The 21,161-nt window shown below is 45.3% G+C and overlaps 2 protein-coding genes across 5 annotated transcripts in view; one reads left to right on the top strand and one right to left on the bottom strand.

Annotated features, from left to right (window-relative positions):
• The window catches only part of emid1 (EMI domain containing 1), a 50,815-nt gene extending 41,883 nt beyond the window's left edge, over positions 1-8,932 (top strand). For 2 of the 4 annotated variants that reach the window (XM_030359474.1, XM_030359473.1), the window contains 8 exons: positions 2,631-2,720; positions 3,776-3,837; positions 4,252-4,314; positions 4,544-4,588; positions 5,029-5,073; positions 5,274-5,285; positions 7,126-7,210; positions 8,617-8,930. In XM_030359474.1, coding sequence (XP_030215334.1) covers positions 2,631-2,720; positions 3,776-3,837; positions 4,252-4,314; positions 4,544-4,588; positions 5,029-5,073; positions 5,274-5,285; positions 7,126-7,210; positions 8,617-8,747 — 533 coding nt within the window. In that variant the 3' untranslated portion in view covers positions 8,748-8,930. Of the gene's footprint in view, positions 1-2,630; positions 2,721-3,775; positions 3,838-4,251; positions 4,315-4,543; positions 4,589-5,028; positions 5,074-5,273; positions 5,286-7,125; positions 7,211-7,383; positions 7,475-8,616 lie in introns of all 4 variants that reach the window. The other 2 variants (XM_030359476.1, XM_030359477.1) reach the window with 2 other exon arrangements.
• Positions 8,933-9,979: 1,047 nt separating this feature from the next.
• Positions 9,980-16,610, bottom strand: rhbdd3 (rhomboid domain containing 3). Its single transcript, XM_030359142.1, has 6 exons — positions 16,524-16,610; positions 11,943-12,140; positions 11,481-11,864; positions 11,198-11,357; positions 10,698-10,961; positions 9,980-10,565 (listed from the first exon to the last, which is right to left on the bottom strand). The coding sequence occupies exons 1-6, from the start codon at positions 16,567-16,569 to the stop codon at positions 10,406-10,408; spliced, it is 1,212 nt and encodes a 403-aa protein (XP_030215002.1). The 5' UTR covers positions 16,570-16,610; the 3' UTR covers positions 9,980-10,405.
• Positions 16,611-21,161: the final 4,551 nt, after the last annotated feature.

Below are 21,161 nucleotides of genomic sequence, written 5' to 3'. Positions count from 1 at the left end.
GAAGAACACCAATAGAGGTAATAGGTAAAGTGACCTGGAGACCTGGGGACTCTTTTAGATGATAGATGACTTCAAGGACATATAGGATAATCAATTTGGAGGCTGCAGCCTCGTTGTTCCTGGGACCAAAAGGGATGCGTGTCTACGTTTGACACCTCTCATCATCCCGAAAGGTCACGAAAGGGTCGAGACCTGTAACAGGAGAGTCAATTGGAGTCAAATGGCAGGAGTTTTCAAGTTCCCCATTTCCGGAGGGATGAGGAGAGAGACTTGGGTTTTTGAGGTGTGTAAACACATGTGGGGTGGGGACCCGGTCGTCAGTTTGGGGTCCTAAAGTCGAAAGGGGCTCCAGACACGGCCCTTACAAGAATAATCCATAGGGGCCTAGAAGGTTTCAAGTTCCCCATTTCCAGAGGGATGGAGATAAAAGCTTGTGCTTTTAGGGGTGTAAACCCATGTGGGATGGGGACTAGGTTCTAAAGGTTAGTGTCCAAAAGTCAAAAGGGGCCCTAGCCACACCTCTCACTAGGGTAAACCATGAATAAACCATAAAGCCTAGAATGCCTTGGGAATAAGATAGAGACCTGTGGAGTCTTTTATTTGAAAGAGGGCCTAAAAACGAACAAACTTAAGATCATATACAATTAGTGAGCAAAGTAATTTCTCACTTTAAAATATAAATGCATATTAATTTCAAAACTATCTTAAAAAGTAGCATTTACCTCTCTGTCCCAGAATATCCTCTAGTTACACTAGTGAGAGACATTCTGACTTAAATAGTCAACTAGTGAGGTCCAAAATGTAAACTAGTTAACTAGTTAAAGCCTTTTTTTGTGAGGCTCTAGTGCCACCAGTGGACATGATTGAAATGGGCGGGACAACGATTTTGATTGGTCAGTGTTCATACTGTGGCATGGAGACCCTTAAAGGGTAATGCTAGAAGTACTAGTAGTAAGTAATACTAGTAGTACTGGTAGTAGTAGTCATAGTAGTGGTAGTGGTAGTGTTGGTAATGGTAGTTGATGTAGTAGGGCCTAGTTGTGGTAGTGGTAGTACTAGTAGCATTAGCAGTAGTGGTAGTATTACTAGTAGTACTAGTGGCAGTGGTAGTAGTAGTAGTAGTAGTAGTTCTAGTGGTAGTATTAGTAGATGTAGTGATAGTGGTAGTATTACTACTCGTAGTAGTAGACCACTTCTACCCACTTCTAGTACTAATAGAACGTAGTCGTAGTAGTACTAATAGTACTAGTAGAAGTGGTAGTGATAGTATTATTAGTAGTAGTAGTGGTAGTGGTAGTAGTAGTAGTGGTAGCAATAGTACTAGTAGTAGTGGTATTGGTAGTGAAGTTGTAGCGGTAGTAGTTGCAGCCCTGGTAAGAGTTGTAATAGATGTGTTTTGTAAAGTGTTGATCTGAATGGGAACAGCACTGGGAAACCAAAGAACAAACACTGTGACCATCGCTACTTCCTGACTTGCTTCATTCTCCAACAACACGTGTTTTCTGTTTGGATACATTTTTGACTGCGTAATAGCAAGTCTAATTAAAGTTTCAACATGAATCTTTATTAAAACCATTAAAAAAATAGAACAAGAGAGAGAGAGAGAGAGAGAGAGAGAGAGAGAGAGAGAGAGAGAGAGAGGGAGAGAGAGGGAGAGGGAGAGGGAGAGAGAGAGAGAGAGAGAGAGAGAGAGAGAGAGAGAGAGAGAGCAAAGTCATCGACGGCCGCGAGCCGTGAGTCAGGATGCCGCCTTCATCCCAAACAAGCGTTTAGTACACATGAAAGCCACAGTGCACCGTGGTCATGAGGCTGTTTCCTCTGGAGGAACACTAACACACTGGCTAGCTTCACACACCAACACACTATCTTGCTTCACACGCTACCAGACTGACTAGCTTCACACGATAATACACTGGCTAGCTAATTAATCACACACTACCAAGGGAGCAATTAAACAATTAAAAGAGACAATGTGAATGTAAGTAATGCAAGAATGAGGAGCAGAGTGTCTGTATACTACTGGTATGAGGAGCAGATTATCCGTATACTACTTGTATAAGAAGCAGTATTTGTATACTGTACAGACACTCTATAATATATATACTATATATACACACTGTATAGTATACAGACACTCTGCTCCTCATTCTTGCATTACTTAGCTTTATGACTCTAAAGTATAGAGTCGTAAAACTTATTCCAGAGATTTGACCTCCATATTGCGGAGACAGGTGAATATGGCAAACCTGCACTCAAATAATGAGATGAGGTTACATTGGCTACACATGGTTAATATGTTGTGACCTACTTCAAGTCTACTGTACTTGCAAAGAAGGTTTTTTGTTGCACTTTGCAACAATTGTTTAGTTACAGCTAAAGCTATATAGACTTGCACATAGGCTTAGAATTACAGAACCAGAACCTGTATTGCTTGACTTAAAACCATTGTTATTCCTATTTACTTTATTTAATTCTGATTTAGTGTTTTCAAGCGCATTTAGCATGACTTCCCAGGCCGCTGAGGCTCCCACACTTGGGAGACTTGTTAGGAAACGTCGCCTCCTGGAGGCCCCTCATCAGCATTGCAAGCAACTTTTGTGAAGCGAAATGTCCTCGTATTGTTCCTGCAGGTCATGGAAAGGATCCGTACTTCACAAACACGTTCCAGGAGCCACAGGGGACCCCGATCCCAGGGCCTCAAGGGCCTCCTGGACCTGTTGGTGAGTAGCCCAAGTCCCCAGCGCAGGTCCTGGTCGGACCAGACCTCCCAGCCCACCTGCTGCAGGACCTTCGTAGAGCGAACCGTATCTGCCCCAATAGGGTTAGGGTTAAAGGGTTAGCTGTAGGGTTGATGATATACAGTATGTATCAGGGTTAGGTTGAGTGTTAATGGGTTAGGGTTAATGATATACATACAGAGCCGCCGCTCCCCATACGCAGAGTACGCAACAGTTACAGTTCTGCATAGTGTGGGGGAAATATTTTGATTACGACAATACTGCACTTTGAGATAAAAAATTGTTGTGTGTGTGTTTGTTCGTTTAATGTCTTCCTTTTAGAACTTATCATGTTCATAATTCTCTTCGTTCATCTTTGGAGCCTGCATTTGTTATTATATTGTAATGCTGATGCTAATAAAGTTTTATTTATTACTTATATATTATTTATATATTACTTTATATGTTAATGATGTAGTGCTGCTGTTGAGGCTGTTATTTTGATACTCTAGGATGACATGTTTTGTGTGTGTGTGTGTGTGTGTGTGTGTGTGTGTGTGTGTGTGTGTGTGTGTGTGTGTGTGTGGGTGTGGGTGTGGCTGTGAGTGTGTGTGTATGTGAGTGTTTGTACAGCGGCCCTGTATATGTATTAGGGATAGGTTTAGGGTTAATGATATATGTATTGGGGTTAAGGTCAATGATATATGGATCAGGGTTAGGGTTAGGGTCAATGAAATATGTATTAGGGTTAGTGTTAGGGTTAATGGGTTAGGGTTGATGATATATGGATCAGGGTTAGGGTTAGGGTTAATGATATATGTAATGTACTCTTTAGTAGATTAGTTTTGTACTTGTGGTCATTTTACAACCCTAACCCTAACCATAAACCCTAGTTTTTGTAGGTCAGCTACACAGGGGGCTTCAACTCATTAATGATCACAATTTATTATTATTTTCCAATAATTTTCTTAATTGATGTATGACCATGTTATAAAGCATTTGTAAACAATGAACAATGTACCATTACATTCTCATGCATTGCTGTGTGTCACCCACAGGCCCAGTGGGACCAGTGGGATCAGTAGGACCAGTAGGACCGGCTGGTCAGTCTGGTCAGAACGTAAGCGCTCATCCTCAATGCCACTAGACATTACTCTAAAGAGCTTCTCTGGTAGTTTGCTGTTTAACTCCATGACTGATGGGTTGAACTTCCTGTTTATGTACATCGTGAGAAGTGGATGTCTATAGATGAAGACATTATAATAAACCGTGAAGCCTCATGATGGGATAGCCCTCCAACATGAAGCCTTATGATAGGATAGCCCTCCAACATGAAGCCTTATGATAGGATAGCCCTCCTACATAAAGCCTTGTGATAGGTCAGCCCTCAAACACAAAGCCTCATGATAGGTCAACCCTCCAACATGAAGCCCAATGCTATGTCAGCCCTCCAACATGAAGCCTCATGATATGTCATGACCCAAACCCTAACCCTCCAACATGAAGCCTTGTTGTGGATGTGATTAACCTGCAGGGGAGGCCAGGGGCCATTGGCGTGACGGGGCCGGTGGGTCCCAAAGGAGACCGCGGGGAGAGAGTGAGTTCAAATATAAAGACATGAAGCCAGAATACACTGTACACTAAACAATGACAATACAGGAAAGTAAAGTTGATGCTGAATATAGTATGACCTGTATTAAATAGTGAATGATCCATTATCCATACTGTCCCCATCTCTATCTTGTGTGTGGTTCCATACGTTCTCATCTCTACCCTGTGTCTGGTTCCATACGTCCTCATCTCTATCCTGTGTGTGGTGTTTCCAGGGACCTCTGGGTTATCCGGGAGAGAGAGGCATCAGGGGCGACTCGGTAAGATCTGCTGCTCTTTGAAGACCAAGCATGAATGAACCAACACAGACTGCTTAGGGCCCTGCAAACTACACTTCCAAGAAACCCCTCAAACATCACCTAACACAACACACGCTGCTTTCTTATCGGGCTGTTTAAGGGAACGACATTCAGAGAGTTTCTGGCTTCCTTTATGGGACATATTGCAGGATACTGCGGTCGGACATGTGTGGGAATCGATTTGATCCTTGAAGAGTTAATTGTCATGTAAGGAAAGCCTTGCAGCCTTTTTATTCTTTGAAATGTTGTCCCTGCCCAATTTGACTTGCTGAGACAATGACATCAACATTTATGTATAAATTAAGTTGAACTGAATATGCAAAGAAGTCTGTTTGTTTGACGAATGTGTGGAAAGATAACAGGGTACATTTCCCTCCTGTGGTTCTGAACCCTCTCTGCAGGGAGCAGTAGGCCCCAAAGGAGAGCCAGGAGCTAAAGGCTTGCCGGTAAGATGATGGTGGGCTTGATCGCTGGCTCTGACCCCAGTACCCATTCTGGATCACAGCCCAATGTTAGGACAGATCCTGCTCAGGCAATACAAAATGCAAACAGCTTAAACCCCAACGATGTGCCATCCATGTTTCCCTTTTTAAGCATTTATTGTATCTGTCTAACTTTTGCTTTTACCTCTCCTTCATTTCAAAAGAACAATCACAATGTAAGACTTTCTATTATATTCCCCTCACATACTCTTTAGAACCACTCTGGATCAATTTAGTCCAGTTCACATTAACATGAGCTCCCTTTCTCCATGGTCCTCTGTCTTTTTCAGTTCCCATGTTTACATGACTTTACTGACCACAAAGTGTTGGACCATTTTCCTCTTGTACTTGTATTTCAAGCTCATGTGAAGAACTTGCTCTTTTTGCATATGTTTTCGTTTAAGCCATGTGCTAGAAGTTTGGAATCAATGTGTGTTGTGATATTTTGTGATGCTACATGTGTGGTTGTGTGTGTGTGTGTGTGTGGGTGTGTGATGTTGTGATGCTACATGTGTGGTTATGTGTTTGATGTTGTGATGCGTCATGTGTGGATGTGTGTGTGTGATGTCGTGATGCTACATGTGTGGTTGTGTGTGTGTGATATTGTTATGCTACATGGGGTTCTTGGGAGTGCTCTGGACTGCTGTTCCTTATCACAACGCTGTCCACTGACCCTAAAGCTGTCCACATCCCGCTCATCCCCCATGGCTACCTTTCACTGTCACCGTTCAGCATTACGTTGGCATATACATCGACACACAGACTGGCTGTAGACCAGCGGTGTGGCAGGGTTAGGGTCTCTGGGTCTCTGGGGGGGGAACGGATTCAAGAGACTGAACACCTCGGTAGGTAGAGAGAACTTATTAACCAAATTATAAACGCAAGCCGCAGGGTTAATGCTGTCTCTGGTTTAAATCCGAGTCAAATTATTAAAGCTAATATGTGTGCAGTAGAAAGTATATTCAGAATAATTGTGTACCTATTCCATTAAGGTCTCTGCTGTATCTGTGCACACGGTGTAGTGGACAGCAGCACACTGTGTGAGGTGTATATGCCAATGCTCCATCAGTATCGGGTAGAGGGGACAATTCTGTGGAGTGGATACAGCTCTACTTCTGCTGCATGCTACCATCTTTTGAGACCATGGAAACCACAGCAACAAATCCCCCTTTGGATGCATGGAAAGAAACGATGGCATTGTTCAACTAACGCAACATTACAACCCCTCTTCACCAACCCAAAATGAGGCAAGATTTATAAATATCAAATGATTGCATTAATTTGATCATTTATATATATATTATTCGTACGAAAATGTATTTTATAATGTAGTTTTAAAATGGGAAATACATTATATTTTAACAAGTGCAATTGATTTGCTTTAACATTAGCATGGTATGAAAATCCCATGAGTAACTTTGACCTTGCCATATTTTGTAGTGTGTTAAGAAATTTCCTCATCTAATCAAGACTCTATTTCTTGGCTGGAGTTTCCTTTTCTACTGCATGCCCTCCGATATAACGACCTCCTTTGCTGCTCTTTTGAACCCGTCTGCTTAGAGGAGCCGGTGCCAGAGGACCCCTCTAAGCAAAATAACTAACAACACTGTGCAGAAGTACAGATGCAACGCTGGGAAACACGCCTGTCTTCAATCCTCTGAAGCAGTATCAGTTAAAAAAAAAAAGTGAATGAGTGCGGATAGCATGAATGCATTCAGAAGCGTGTCCTGATTTGTTTCTGATCATTGTTGTTGTGCATTGAGGTGGCTGGCTGTGTGCATGATGGTGTTGTACAGCCCAGCATGGCAGGGACTGCATTGCATGGCCAGACAACACTAGACCTTTAGAAGAGCTGAGATGATAGCAGAGTGCTGAATGGACGGACTGTTGTATCGTAGTTCTAATAACCCTCTAACGGCTGTGATGACCTGTGGAGACACAGGGGATGACTCGCACCCTGGCCCGCCCTGTATGCTCGTGCTGCTGGCCTTGACGCGGCTGTATCTATCTTCACAGGGGGACGGCATACATCAGATCAGAGAGGCGCTGAAGATCTTAGCCGAGAGGGTTTTAATCCTGGAGACTATGATTGGTATTCATGGTGAGTAAGGGGCCTGAGTCAGCTTTAGGCAGGGGGTCGTCAGGGTCCAATGCAAAGGCTCATGGGACACGGTGTAACAAGGAACACAGTCGCCGGCATACCCAGGGACCTGGCCTGGTCTACCCTCCATATCACATCCTAGTCCACCTCACACACTCCCCCTGCTCTGATAGGACCTTAGCTTGCAGAGGTTCCATGACTTGCAGGCAGACCTTGAGCTGCTCGCCCGCAGGGTGACCCTCCTGGAGGAGATCATCTGGCCAGGTAAAAACTCTCCCCCCCCCCCCCCCTCCACCTGCTGCCCAGGGAGCACAACTCAAGGTGGCTGATTATTTCTAAGTGATCTGATTAGGATGCTTGTTTATAAGTGATCTGATTAGGATGCCTGTTTCTAAGTGATCTGATTAGGAGGCTTGTTTTTAAGTGAATGACTCTGATGCTGTCGATTCTCCACCAACATGCTCAGTGTTGTTGAGCATTTCATTTTCAGGTAAAGTGAAGTATTTGAGTGAAACAAGCACACAGAAAATTGCGTTGATGAGTTTCTTGACAACTCAAATTACTATAAAAGTTGAATCCTCATGAAATTCATCTTTGTAAAAGGGCAATCTTGGGCAATAGCAGTTCATCTGGAGTATACAGTTATGATGGCCTATAAAGGTTAAGAAGCATTAAGCATTCCAATGCTATTTTCTTTTTCTATTTTTGTGAAAAACGCTAAACCAAAAGAAAGGACATGGTTGTGTATCCATCCCACCTGAGGACGTTTGACTGACCACTAAAGGTTGTGATTTACTGCAGCCCACAGCAACACAAACCCTGACCATATAGTAGGGTTTACCTTAGCTTCAACCCGGACCCTGACCCGATAATATGGTTTACCTTAGCTTCAACCCTGCAATACCACTCCATGGTGACCTTCACCTCTTGGCAGATTGGAAATCAAATAATATTCAACAGAAAGATCGAACAAGTCGGGCTGATGTCAGAGTTGACTCTGATTGAATTTGAAAGAATTTGAAAGAATTTTGTATTATTGCAATTAGAGTTAAATCTGACTAAAATCTGTCTTGATTCTGACTACATTCCGAATTTAATCAGCTTACAATCTTACTTGAATGGGATGACAATACTGGTCCACAGGTCAGGTCAGGTCCACAGGTCAGGTCCACAGGTCAGGTCCACAGGTCAGATCCACAGGTCCAGAGGTCAGGTCCATAGGTCAAGAGGTCAGGTCCACAGGTCAGGTCCAGAGGTCAGGTCCACAGGTCAGGTCCAGAGGTCAGGTCCACAGGTCGACAGGTCAGGTCCACAGGTCAGGTCCACAGGTCCAGAGGTCCGGTCTACACGTGCGGTCCCCAGGCCGACAGGGCAGCCCGGCTCCAACCTGTTCCTCTCTCCAACAGAGCCGGAGCCCGGGTCGGGGGACGGCCCCTTTGGAGCGGGCTCCTCCTCCTTCTACAGGAACAAACGAGCACCGCGGTTCGGCCTGACTGAGGCTCCGCTGTTCCCGGACTCCGAGGTCAGAGGGAAGTAGCTGCCCCCCGGGATCTCTAACGTCACCGACCCCCCTGGCTGTACCTTAGATTAAAGACGGGGGACACCTCAGGGAATGCTCCACTGAATATTCAAAATGGCCCCAAAAATAGCAAACAGCGACCCCCTCCCTTACTGACCCCCCCCCCTCCCCCCCTCCCTTACTGACCCCCCTCCCTTACTGACCCCCCTCCCTTTCTGCCCCCCCTCCCTTACTGACCCCCCTCCCTTACTGAACCCCCTCCCCTACTGACTCTCCTCCCTTACCTAACCCCCCCTCCCTTAATGTCCCTTACCGACCACCCCCTCTCATACTGACCCCCCTCCCTTACAGACCCCCCCCTCCCCTACTGACCCACCTCCCTTACTGACCCCCCTCCCCTACTGACCCCCTCCCTTACTGACCCTTGTCCCGTACCCCCCTCCTGTCCACCGCTTGGCAGAGCTCACTTTAAGGTGCTGAGCAGAAACAAGCAGTATCATGTTTTGCAAAAGGAAAAACCATTACTTAGCTTATGGTGCTTTGATGTCGCAGGGAAAGTAAAGGTCACATGTAGGCAGTGAGAAATATCTTATCAAGCAGGATTCAAGTGGTTTTAGCTATCACAATATGTAACTTTATTTTAATTTTATATTTTACAAATGTCATTATTTAAGTATATTGAGCATGTACAGGTTGCAGTGAACAATTACACAAACCTCTCCTATTTAAATGACATATGCTTAGATTCCTCATGTTAACTAAATGTTAAATAGTGCACTAAAAAGAAGAAACAATTCTCACAGAAACATCACTTGTTCAGTGCTGGGCTCCGAGGTGTTTGGTGTGAGTCTCACAGCCCTCAAGAGACTCACTGGACATTTGGTTTCAGGGGGAAATTGCACAAACTGTAAATGCATTCTGACCTGGTTGCTTATTCACTGTAATGGCCGTGATGGTGCTTTCTCTTCTGTCTTTAAACTAAAAGGAATTACGCTTCAAAACACCACAAACCGATAGCCTGCCAAACTATCAAAGACCTAGGCTGGTTCCCACTACAGCCTATTTATTAACCGCTTTCTATTTCAATAAACACATACACATTTCACTCGCTGTCTCTCTCACACACACACACACACACAAATGATTCAGAGAAGAATTATCAATACAGTAGAACAGTGTTTGGTGTATTTGATAGAACAGATTTTAATGTTGGTAAATTTAGATTGAAACTGTCCTGACATAATGACTTGATTTATTTTTTATTCCTACAAACATATTCATTATTTAAATTTTGATCAACTGAAGTATGTTTTGTATGCGGATATGTGTATCTTCATATTATATTTTGATAGTTTTTTTTATTGCTTGCCAAGGTGGTATTGTGTTAGGATAATCCTGTCGTTGATATAATAAAAATAAGTTCCGTTTTTTTTAACATGTCTCCTTTTTTTGTCACATTGACTACACTGAAAAAATGTGTCCATCTGGAAAGTCATACCAAGAACATCTGATTGATTCAATGTTTAATATTGATATAAACTTATTTTTGTTATCAACAAAGGCCCACAGGGAACATTTAACAACACTTAAGCTCAGCATAACCCAAGCATATTTTACTATTGCAACACAATGCCATGTCACTATCAAAGATCACATGCAACATATGATGTGGTTTTCTACGGGGACGGAGTGCCCCTCCCCTTTGACACCATCACTGACTGGTCACCAACGCGGTTGTCGATCAGCAAGGATATGGCGCCATCTAGTTGTTTTGAGGCCGCAAGCGCAACTACCGCTTTCTCAGTCGGGAATCCCATTCTTTCAAGCTGCTGCAGTCTATGAGAAAATAGCATTTCTTTCAATGAGACGTTATTAAAACCGAACAAACAATAAAGAGACATAGTCATCAATTTAGCATTCCCATATATGAAGATTAAAAACAGTAATCCAGTCATTATTATTACTTGCCTGAGAGAGGAGACAGAGGACTTTGGCACCTCCACCCTCCCCTCAGGGTCCTCAGACGTGTCTTGTAAGGAGGCCAAGATCCCTGCCTTCATCATCTCTTCCTCCAGTAGGCGGTGTTCACCCAGAGCAGCAGCTCCTTCTAGCGCCCACGAAGGCCCCGGCTCGGACCAGGGGCTCTGGTGTCGGGGCGAGGGGTCTCGGGTCGGGTGGCTAGCAGAAGTATCAGCCCCGCCAGAAGGTTTCCATTGAGATGGGGATCCAGACCTGCAGGACGGGACCACGTTAACCCTCCAGAAGGCTGCTCCATGAGTCTGATGGATGGTGGCACTGATGGCAAGCAGGGTCCAGAATGAACCACCGCCATCAGCAGAGCCTTATTCTACCATTCTGCCAACTACAGAAACTGAAGGGCTGTGTATTAAGACCATTGCTGGGTAGCGCCCTTTCTGTGGTAAGAAGACCAAAGATGTAAAAAAATATTTTTACTCCACTTGCATTACCTTCTGGGCGTGGTGGAGGGGGGCAGCCTGGGGCCAGACGTGATGTAGTAGGGTAGGGTAGGTAGGGTAGTGGTGGTGAAGACGCAGACCCATTCAGGAACACGCTTGAAAATTGTGGCATTCTCCAGTTCTTGGAAAAGCCCAATGAAAGACTGACGATCTGAAACCATGCGTTAAGTCAAATAGACCAAACTAAATCAATGCGGTAACAAACTCAGCTTGCTTCCAGACTGAACGACCTTCAGCCTGGGCCTGGAGAGGCGCTTAAAAGGTCTGAGGATACAGTTGTGTCCCAGGCAGATCGCACAGAAGTGGAGCAGGGCCGGCGTCCCGGGCAGCAGCACCAGACCGGCCAGCAGGACCAGCCACGGCAGGAACCAGACGGGCACGCATCCCAGCAGCCTCCTCTGGGTCACCTGGCGGCACTGGGCGGTGAACAGGGCCAGCTGGGGGGCCGAGTAGCCGCTGATCCGACTGGCCTCCCCCCCCCCGACGAACAGGAGCAGGGAGTAGAGGACCGGCAGCAGGAGGGCGGACAGGAGGGACAGACAGACGAGGGCCAGGGTGCCCCAGCGCCGCTCCTGGCACGGGCCCAGGAGCAGGAGCAGGATGGTGTTGACCAGGAGCGAGGGCAGATCCTCATGGCTAAAGGCGTAGAGGAGCACATCTGACAACACAACGCGGCTATTTAGATTGGGTTCGGCTCGACATGTTGCACACAACGTTCACTCACGCTGCGGGTCACCTGTGAGGCGAGGGAAGTCCCCCCCGGGACCCAGGCTCAGACTAGCGTGGACCCCCCTGTGGTACATGAGGAGGATCCCGGACCACACCGCCGCCGTCCAGAGGAAGAACCCGGGGCGAGCGGACCCGAACCAGAACCACAAGGAGAACATGCGGTCCAGCATCCTGAGGGCTCCACGTCCACAGCAACTCCCAGCGCCTTCTGACCCGCTCAGGTAAAGAACACAATACCAGCAAGACCCCTGGCCACCGTGAACACCAGTGGGACCAGACACCTGACCACCATGCTGTGGTGCGCTGCACACACTCACTGGTCAGCACACCCCCTCACTGGTCTACACTGACTGGTCTGCACTCACCGGTGAACACACACACTCGCTGGTCTACACGCACACACACACACACACACTCGCTGGTCTACACGCACACACACACACACAGGTGTACACACACACTCGCTGGTCCACACACACACTCGCTGGTCCACACACACACACACACACACACACACACACACACACACACACACACACACACACTCACAGATCTGCACCCACTGGTCTACACTCACTGGACCGCACACACACTCACTGGTCTGCACACACACTCACTGGTCTACACACACACTTACTGGTCTACACACACACTTACTGGTCTACACACACACTTACTGGTCTACACACACACTTACTGGTTTAAACTCAATGGTCTGCGCACAAACTTAATGGTCTACACACACACTCACGGGTCTGCCCTGGAGGACTGACCCTCCTACAGCCTAGCTTGATCCGGAGAACCGCTCCACTGGGGGAATGGGACGTTTTGTGCGGTACTCGTAAACGGATGTAACGCGTTTACATCCAACCTAAGCATTAACAACATTTACACCAGTAGAACATCCCAAAAGTCCTTATCATTAAGAGGTTTAGCACAAACGATGAAAACAACTTCTACTTCCATGATTCGCTGTAGCCGCTTTCCCCCCCTCCCTCCCCTTAGGTTTGGAAGAGTCCAATACGATTCGTATTAACTATGATATTAACTATGACTCAGCGATGAAAAAAATAACAGTATTATTAACTTATATTCAATTTTTTATTGATGAGAAGTTATGAAGTTCATATTTTTAGGATTGCCGCCTATTTAATGCATCGTATTAATTTACGCCCACCCTACGAAAATGAGGAAGATAATAATGGTTTAATCCCAAGTTGAGCATGGAGGGGCTGAGACTACCGACATGTCATAAATATAACAACAATCACAACCAAGATTGACCATCTATCAATTAGAAACTAAATGTATTCAAATGATTTGTGACAAACTGTAATGGTAGGTTATTGCCTGTATTAGCCTATATACAAACCATATCTTACTCAAACACACGCACGCACGCACGCCCACACGCACGCACACACACACACACACACACACACACACACACACACACACACACACACACACACACACACACACACACACACACACACACACACACACACACAAACACGGGTCCCGGGCAGTGGCCGTTTGAGAGTCTGTTGCGGCCCTAGGCCCTAGGGGTCCCTTCCAGTGAACGTTCATCACCATTATGTTATATCTGACCAAAACAGTATTAAGGTCCATGCATAAAGCATTTATTTTGCAAATGCTGTTTTACATGCCATGGCTAGTGCAAATGCTGCTATGTACTCACATCAAAAGACATTTAATATTGCACTCCACTGAAAAAGGGTCAGTTTTCACATTAATTTGTTAGAACTATATTAATAGAAATATAGAACAATAAAACAAAAAAATATATATAGAGAGATACAGAGGTGTGAAGTGACTTTGTGTTAATTATCGCAAATTATTTACAGCAGTTGAGTGTTTAAATAGTTTTCTTGGGTAATTAAACCCACATTACAATTCCAGTGCTCATCAAAACCCTTAAAGGTGCTACAAATGATATTCTGAACATTAAAGGAGACATTATGGTGTTTTCCTAAAAATGAAACATAGTATTGGAGTTCCAGGAAACATGTTTTTGAAACTGTTTTCTGGAAATAGCTTTTAGGGAAAATAATCTTGTCTACCACTATTCCCCTCTGTTTCAGTCCCTTCAGGATGCGGTTTCTGGTGTCTGTAGCTTTAATGCAAATGCACTGCTACCCATTGACCAATGAGCTGTCAAACTGAACCACAGCATGGAGGAGAAGGGATTGTTGTCGTTTGCGGACCCATGGAGCTCTATATCTATATAATATAATATAATATAATATAATATAATATAATATAATATAATAATAATAATATTATATATGGCTATTTACATAAAGACCCCCCCCCCCCCTCCCTCGGAGGTCCTGTCCCCAGGGGCACAAAAATATTTGAACCGGGGCTGTGCATATCACCATGATGTTACGCCACTGGTCTGACGTCTCTGCCACTTCCACAACAAGTAACATCAAAATTGACTCCTATGATCTTGAGTCCAATTAAATGTTCAGAATTAAAATTCTGAACAAGATAAATTCAACATAATTTAAATTAGGGCGTGGCATCGAAATGGGCGTGGCCTGTGACTAAAATTACCACAGTTCATAGCAGAATGTTTGATTTGAGCAGGACCAATTTAGTGGCTGTTGGGGACCAAAGTTCCAATTGATTAAAGGTTGGGTATGGAATTCGCTTTTTTGGCCATTTTTGCAGAATTACTTGAAATCCTTATCATAACCCACTTACAGCCACTGAGTTAGAAGTACTGACATGAAAATTAAACAAGTCAATCATCTGTGGAACGGGCAGGGCTCGAAAAACTCCAGCCAATGATTTCCAGAGCCACCGAGTTGCATTGGACAGTAAGTACGTCAATCAAACGGTCGTACAGCACTCCCCCTCCCCCGCGCCCTGCGCGCGACCCCTTTGTGCAGTACTCGTGACCCAGAGCTCGTGACCCAGAGCAAGCTCCTGTTTGTTGTTATCCTGCGGTAGCTACTGGAACTAGTTAATCCACATTTGGACCTAGCAGTAGAAGACAATTTCCATGGCAGACAAGACGCCACCATCCCCATGTTGTTTTTTTAATGTTGCCATGTTGTTTAACGAAAACCTACGCTAGCCTGGCTCGCTCTCGCGCATCTGTGTTCGCGCTCGTGCATGATTGCGCGTCCAGGTACTTGGAATGGGTGGAGTCAGAGTAAGCGTTGAAGGAGAGGGGATAGGACCATTTGAGTTGTGTATTTTCAAAATCTGCTGGCGTTTCGCAAATCCCATACCCAACCTTTAAGTAAAATGAAGTCCATTGACAATACGATATGGCCCCAGAGGCTCAAAATCATCCAAAATTAACTTAACGCCAAAGGCAAGGTTAACTTAAACCAATCATCATCAAACTTGGTGTAGTCAAAGGCACATGGTTCAAGATGAACCTCTCTCGATTGTATTCATATCGGGCTATAGGGAGTGCTATAACAATTAACTGAAAATGCAACCTCTCCAAATTGTACCCAGATCGGGCGATAGGGGGAGCTATATATTTTCGAGCTGGCTTGCTCAAGAGGCTAATGTAGCTTACAATAAACAACGACTAGCCAATTTCATGAAATTATCACAAAGTCGAACGGGAACGCTATAATTGTGTGTTCCTCAATCCTCGGACACCAGACTTCCGAGTCGAAAGTCGAAGATCTCCCAGCTTTCTTGCAGCATTTCTTGGAGGCACACCCCCTTTTTGTCTTCATCTTTCGGAGATCTCAGAGATGTAGCTAACAATAAACAATGACTAGCCAATTTCATGACACAATCACCAAGACGAACAGGAACGCTACAAATGCTCCAGAAATGACGTCAAAAGTGCAACTCGGAAGGCTGGTGTCCGAGGAATCTGGATCACACCATTACTAATAATCATGCGGGAAAAAGCTGACTGGCATAAATAAGTATACTAGAGCCAAATAATGCAGTCAAGGAGGTAGTACATTTCATCATGGTCGGATACTTTTCCTTTTAAAGAAAGTTCTCAAATTGTCCATGAGCCCTGGACTTAAGCTTTTTTTTAGCACATAGATGTAGTTATTTGCTCGATTAAAGCAAAGTCTTGCACTTTTTGTCAAAGTTTGGCAGATAATTTTCGTCAAACAATTGGTAAATGCCATAGGGATGATACTTAAAGAGTACCTATTATGCTTTTTCGACTTTTATGACCTATAAACGTTGTTATATTGATTTATAGTCATGTTTAACCATACTCAAGTGTCAAATAATGACGTACATGCATTTAGACGTATTCCCTGCTGGGGTGGCTGTGCAGAGCGCTAAACACTAGTCGCCATTCACTTGTTCATACGCCATTTCCATGTATGGTAATGCTGCAACATGCTCTTCCGGAAGGTAACCAATCACAACGGAGTGGGGTTGGCATGAGGGGGGCGAGGGGGCGGAGAAGGACGAAGCCGAGTTGTTGACAGAGAATGCTGAAAGCGCCCAGATGAGAGGAAGAATTTCCCGAAAATCAACAGTGTTTTGTGCTGTGATCCGTGTCAGGTTGCTCTATAGGAGTCATTAATAAGAACTGGGGGGTTGCAAAGCAGTCGCCTACCTTTCCTGTTCACAAGCTGTGCCTCTGGTCCCGGGTCAGCCCCCATAAGGTCCAGCTAGACGTGTGGTGTTTTAAGAGTGGGAGGGGCTTTGGGCCAGCTGGTCTATTATCTAATGAACCCAGCAGGCAGGGGTTGACAGGGTGACCTCAGCTCGTCACTCCTGGTGGGCAGAGAGATAGCACCACACACAGCTTGTCTTCCCCTACCACATTGAGATGGACCCCTCTCCCCCACCACAAGGTTCTAGTCACCACCACTCCACCAGCCCCTCTGCTAGTTAACTGGTTAACCTCAGTCACCACCAGACTTCTAGTTAACTGTTTAACCTCAGTCACCACCAGTCTGCTATTTAAATGGTTAAATTCAGTCACTTCAAACCCTTCTTACAGTTAACTGGTTAACCTCAGTCAGCTCTAACCCCTCTGCTAGTTAACAGGTAAACCTCAGTCGCCACCAGTCCCTCTGCTAGTTACCTGGTTAACCTCAGTCCCCACCAGTCTGCTAGTTAACGGGTTAACCTCAGTCACCACCGGCCCCCCTGCTAGTTAACTGGTTAACCTCAGTACACACCAGTCTGCTAGTTAACTGACAAACCTCAGTCACCACCAGTCCCTCTGCTATTTAGCCAGTAAACCTCAGTCACCTTAAGCCCCTCTGCTAGTTAACTGGTTAACCTCAGTCAGCTCCAGCTCCTCTGCTAGTTAAAAGGTAAACCTCAGTCGCCACAAATCCCTCTGCTAGTAAGCTGGTTAACCTCAGTCACCACAAGTGTGCTAGTTAACTGGTTAACCTCAGTCCCCACCTGCCCCTCTGCTAGTTACCTGGTTAACCTCATTCACCACCAGTCTACTAGTATGGTAGAAAATAATGAAGGTTTAAAAGGATATTTGCCAAATGTTGGAATATATTGGTTGAGAGAAATATACCAGCAGTCCTTGTTCCATTGTTATTCAACACCTCAGAGGGACACACACTCAGAGAGACATCCCTCAGTAGTCAATGACATCCGTTTATCTCTCAGTTCACTTACATTTAGGGCTACATTTACATTTAGGGCATTTAGCGGTTGCTTTTATCCAAAGCGAATTTCAATAATTACATTAGTCATAAGAAGTGAAACAATATATCGCTGTCGGTACAGTAAAGATGTTCATAGAACTAAGTGCAAATACTAATAATTGCTAGGCTAACCCATTCCCCGTGTACAGCAGTAATAGCAGCTACTGCAGATGCTAGACAATTAAGTACTATGAATAAGTGCAATGTAGATTAAGTGCACACAATAACTGCGTACATTAAAGGTTGTATAGGTGATTTGCTTTTTTGGCCATTTTTGCAAAATTACTTGAAATCCTTATCATAACCCGCTTACAGCCACTGAGTTAGAAGTACTGACATGAAAATTAAACAAGTCAATCATCTGTGGAACGGGCAGGGCTCGAAAAACTCCAGCCAATCATTTCCATTGCCACCGAGTTGCATTGGACAGTAAGTACGTCAATCAAACGGTCGTACTGCACTCCCCCTCCCCCGCGCCCCGCGCGCGACCCCTTCGTGCAGTACTCGTGACCCAGAGCTCGTGACCCAGAGCAAGCTCCTGTTTGTTGTTATCCTGCGGTAGCTACTGGAACTAGTTAATCCACATTTGGACCTAGCAGTAGAAGACAATTTCCATGGCAGACAAGACGCCACCATCCCCACCACCACCACCACCACCAGCAAAGAGAAGGAAAACTCTTTTTCAGAGAGTAATTGATAATAAAAACGCTGAAAGAGAAAAACTGAAATCAAGAATAATCCTAGGCGCTGCTTTCGAACGTTGGCGGCAACTGAAGGACGAGAAGGGTCTAAAAACCGATGCTTGCGTGGCGGTTGACCTAGTTTCAAAGTTTATTCCGTTTATACTCGGTAATACCGGTGTGGAGACGAGTGTATTACTCGGTGTGAAAATGTCCACACCGCGGCAACCCTAGTGAAAACCAGGACTTCCAATACAATTATATGAAACAAACATACATTTTCTAAAAATAGTAATGATTTATGTGACCGTTTAATGTTTATAACATCTGGTCCAACCATTGCAGCGAGAACGTATTCTCAGCAGGGGGTGCTGGGAAAAAACAAAACTCAGCCTGCACTAGACTCGCAACTCGTTACATTGATAAAAAAAAAAGATGTATAGCAGCGCAGCTCAATTACACCAGTGCATGCGCGGACAGTTGAAAATCGATCGTTCACATCCAGCTGCTCACAGAACAAGTTTAGCGCACCCCCGCTACCCTCACACTTTTTCATATAACCTTTTTTCAGCACTAGGTCATATGAGCATTAAATAAATGCTGCGTCTCAAAATGCCTTGGACAGCAGCGAGGATGACTCGCTTTGCCACGGGCCGAAACAGTTCGGAGCGACCACAGCCAGAGCGAACACAGCGGGGCAGAGGAGTGTCAGGAATAGTCTTTGGTGTACACATCAGTACGGCCTATTTGCACTACTGTTTAGTGGCAATGCAGTGTTTTATTCGATGCCTTTTTATTTTCGTACATTATTTCAATGAATACAATTTATTTATTCATAAAAAACGGATCTGGTCTTCAAATCTTTTTTCCAAATATAGGTCGTCTCAGATCACAGCGCTCCTACTTCCCGCGGTACTGGGTGCAACTTACAGCTGAATGTAGTGCCATGTTGTTAAACGAAAACCTACGCTAGCCTGGCTCGCTCTCGCGCATCTCTGTTCGCGCTCGTGCATGATTGCGCGTCCAGGTACTTGGAATGGGTGGAGTCAGAGTCAGCGTTGAAGGAGAGGGGGTAGGACCATTTGAGTTGTGTATTTTCAAAATCTGCTGGCGTTTCGCAAATCACCTACCCAACCTTTAAGTGCCAGGACGCACAACATACAATGGTGGCCAGAAGGGACTCGATGGCTATGAGTTGAGTTGAACTCTGAACAGTTGAGTTTTGAGTCTTTTGCGGAAGCTGGTGAGCGACTCTGCGATCCTGTCATCGGCAGGGAGCCCGTTCCACCACTGAGGTCCCAAACAGAGAAGAGTTGTGACTTTGCTGATTGACCTTTGCTTGCTCTTAGCGATGGCGGTACCAGACGTCCAGCTGAGGTAGTTGAGCGGAGGGATCGAGCTGCGGTGTGTAGCTTGACCAACGCTTGGAGGTAGGCAGGGGCAGTTCCATCGACCGCCTTGTATGCCAGCACCATCATCTTGAATCTGATGCGAGCTACTACAGGGAGCCAGTGGAGGTCCCGGAAGAGGGGGTTCAACCTACCTACATAAACTTAGGTAGGTTGAACACAAGGTTTAGATTCAAGTATAAAAAGGGTTAACTTTAAGTATAAATTATACAAGAATATAAGGTATATATATTTACAATGGAGCCAAATGTTAAACACTATTGATATTGCCTGGCCTTCCTGTGTCAAAAAAATGCCTGCATTCCATGGCCTCTTATGTCGCTTTTCAACCAGAGGGAGCAGTTCGGTTCGGTTCGCCTCAGTCCGGTAGGGAGGGGGCGGTATAGCCCAGCTCAGTTCCGAGGTCGCGTTTCCACCACCGACAGTACCCTTAAGGTAGGCCGGATGTCGATCACCGCTGCAACTACCTAAACATCGTGACATCAAAGCAGCGCGACACAGTGTAGCCTGCTCAATAAAAACAATGGAAAAGAGGAACACGACACATTAAACCAAGAGCTGCCATGGAAGTCATCCAACAGTTTCGGAAAGTCTCCACCTCCTTTAGCTCAAGCTAAAGTTTTGCGCGACATGTCCATTGTCCAGAATAATACCTTGCGGGTACTGTTTGTTTGATTTTATCGCCATGTCGCCCGGAAGTGAAGATTCTGTCGACCAATCAACGGAGGGCGGGTGTAGCTCGAACTTGCCGGTGTGGGTAGCAGATTGACTCGGCTGCCAGAGCGACTCGGGGTCCTGCGCTTACAGATGACGCATCGACACTTGACGTATCGACAAAAGCCAACGGACAAAACCCGGAATGGTTGTTTATAAAAGGGGCTCAATCATGGACATAAAAAAAGGCTCAATCCGTTTTGGTTTTGATTTCATTGAACGCAGCCCATTCTTTCGCACAAACAAAGCCATTGGAAACACGTCTAAAAGCACTGATGAATGCATATGTAGCCCAGTTCCTGTTAGGGACTCTTATTCTGAAGGAGGAGAACGGAAGTGTCTGCGTGTGGATCGCTGTTTTGACTCTGTGTTGGGAGCGCTGAAAATAAAGTGGATAGCCCCGTTCAGTGAATGGAGTTAACTGATTCTTCTTTTATATATAACCCAAGTATAGGCAACAATAATTTGTACATTTGATTATTATTCATAGATTAGAGTAATCAAAAGGAGATCGTTAATACTTGGGAATAACATGGGAATGAATGAAACGCGCATGCGCGTTTACTGGAAGTACGTCATCATTGCGCATCTAGGACCCCGAGTCGATCTGGCAGCCGAGTCAATCCGACACCCACACCGGCACCCTTTCAGGTATCTCAGTACCCCAACGGAGGAGTACTGGAGACTAGTGCGAAACGAGTACGGCTCAGTCCGGGTCACGCCCACTTTTGGCGGTGGAAACGCAAACCGAACCGCACCCTCAGGTGGAAATGCT

Source organism: Gadus morhua, chromosome 6 (assembly GCF_902167405.1).
Source record: "Gadus morhua chromosome 6, gadMor3.0, whole genome shotgun sequence".
NCBI lineage: Eukaryota > Metazoa > Chordata > Actinopteri > Gadiformes > Gadidae > Gadus > Gadus morhua.
This window is presented reverse-complemented; position numbering and strand designations above follow the sequence as displayed.

Bases quoted from the DNA above. Each gene is read 5' to 3' on its own strand.
- rhbdd3 (XM_030359142.1), bottom strand. From the start codon at position 16,569: ATGGGGGCTGACCCGGGACCAGAGGCACAGCTTGTGAACAGGAAAG. The intron at 12,141-16,523 runs GTAGGCGACTGC...GCGGGTCAGAAG, and splicing joins ACAGCTTGTGAACAGGAAAG to GCGCTGGGAGTTGCTGTGGA. The intron at 11,358-11,480 runs GTATCCTCAGAC...GCATGGTTTCAG, and splicing joins GATCTGCCTGGGACACAACT to ATCGTCAGTCTTTCATTGGG.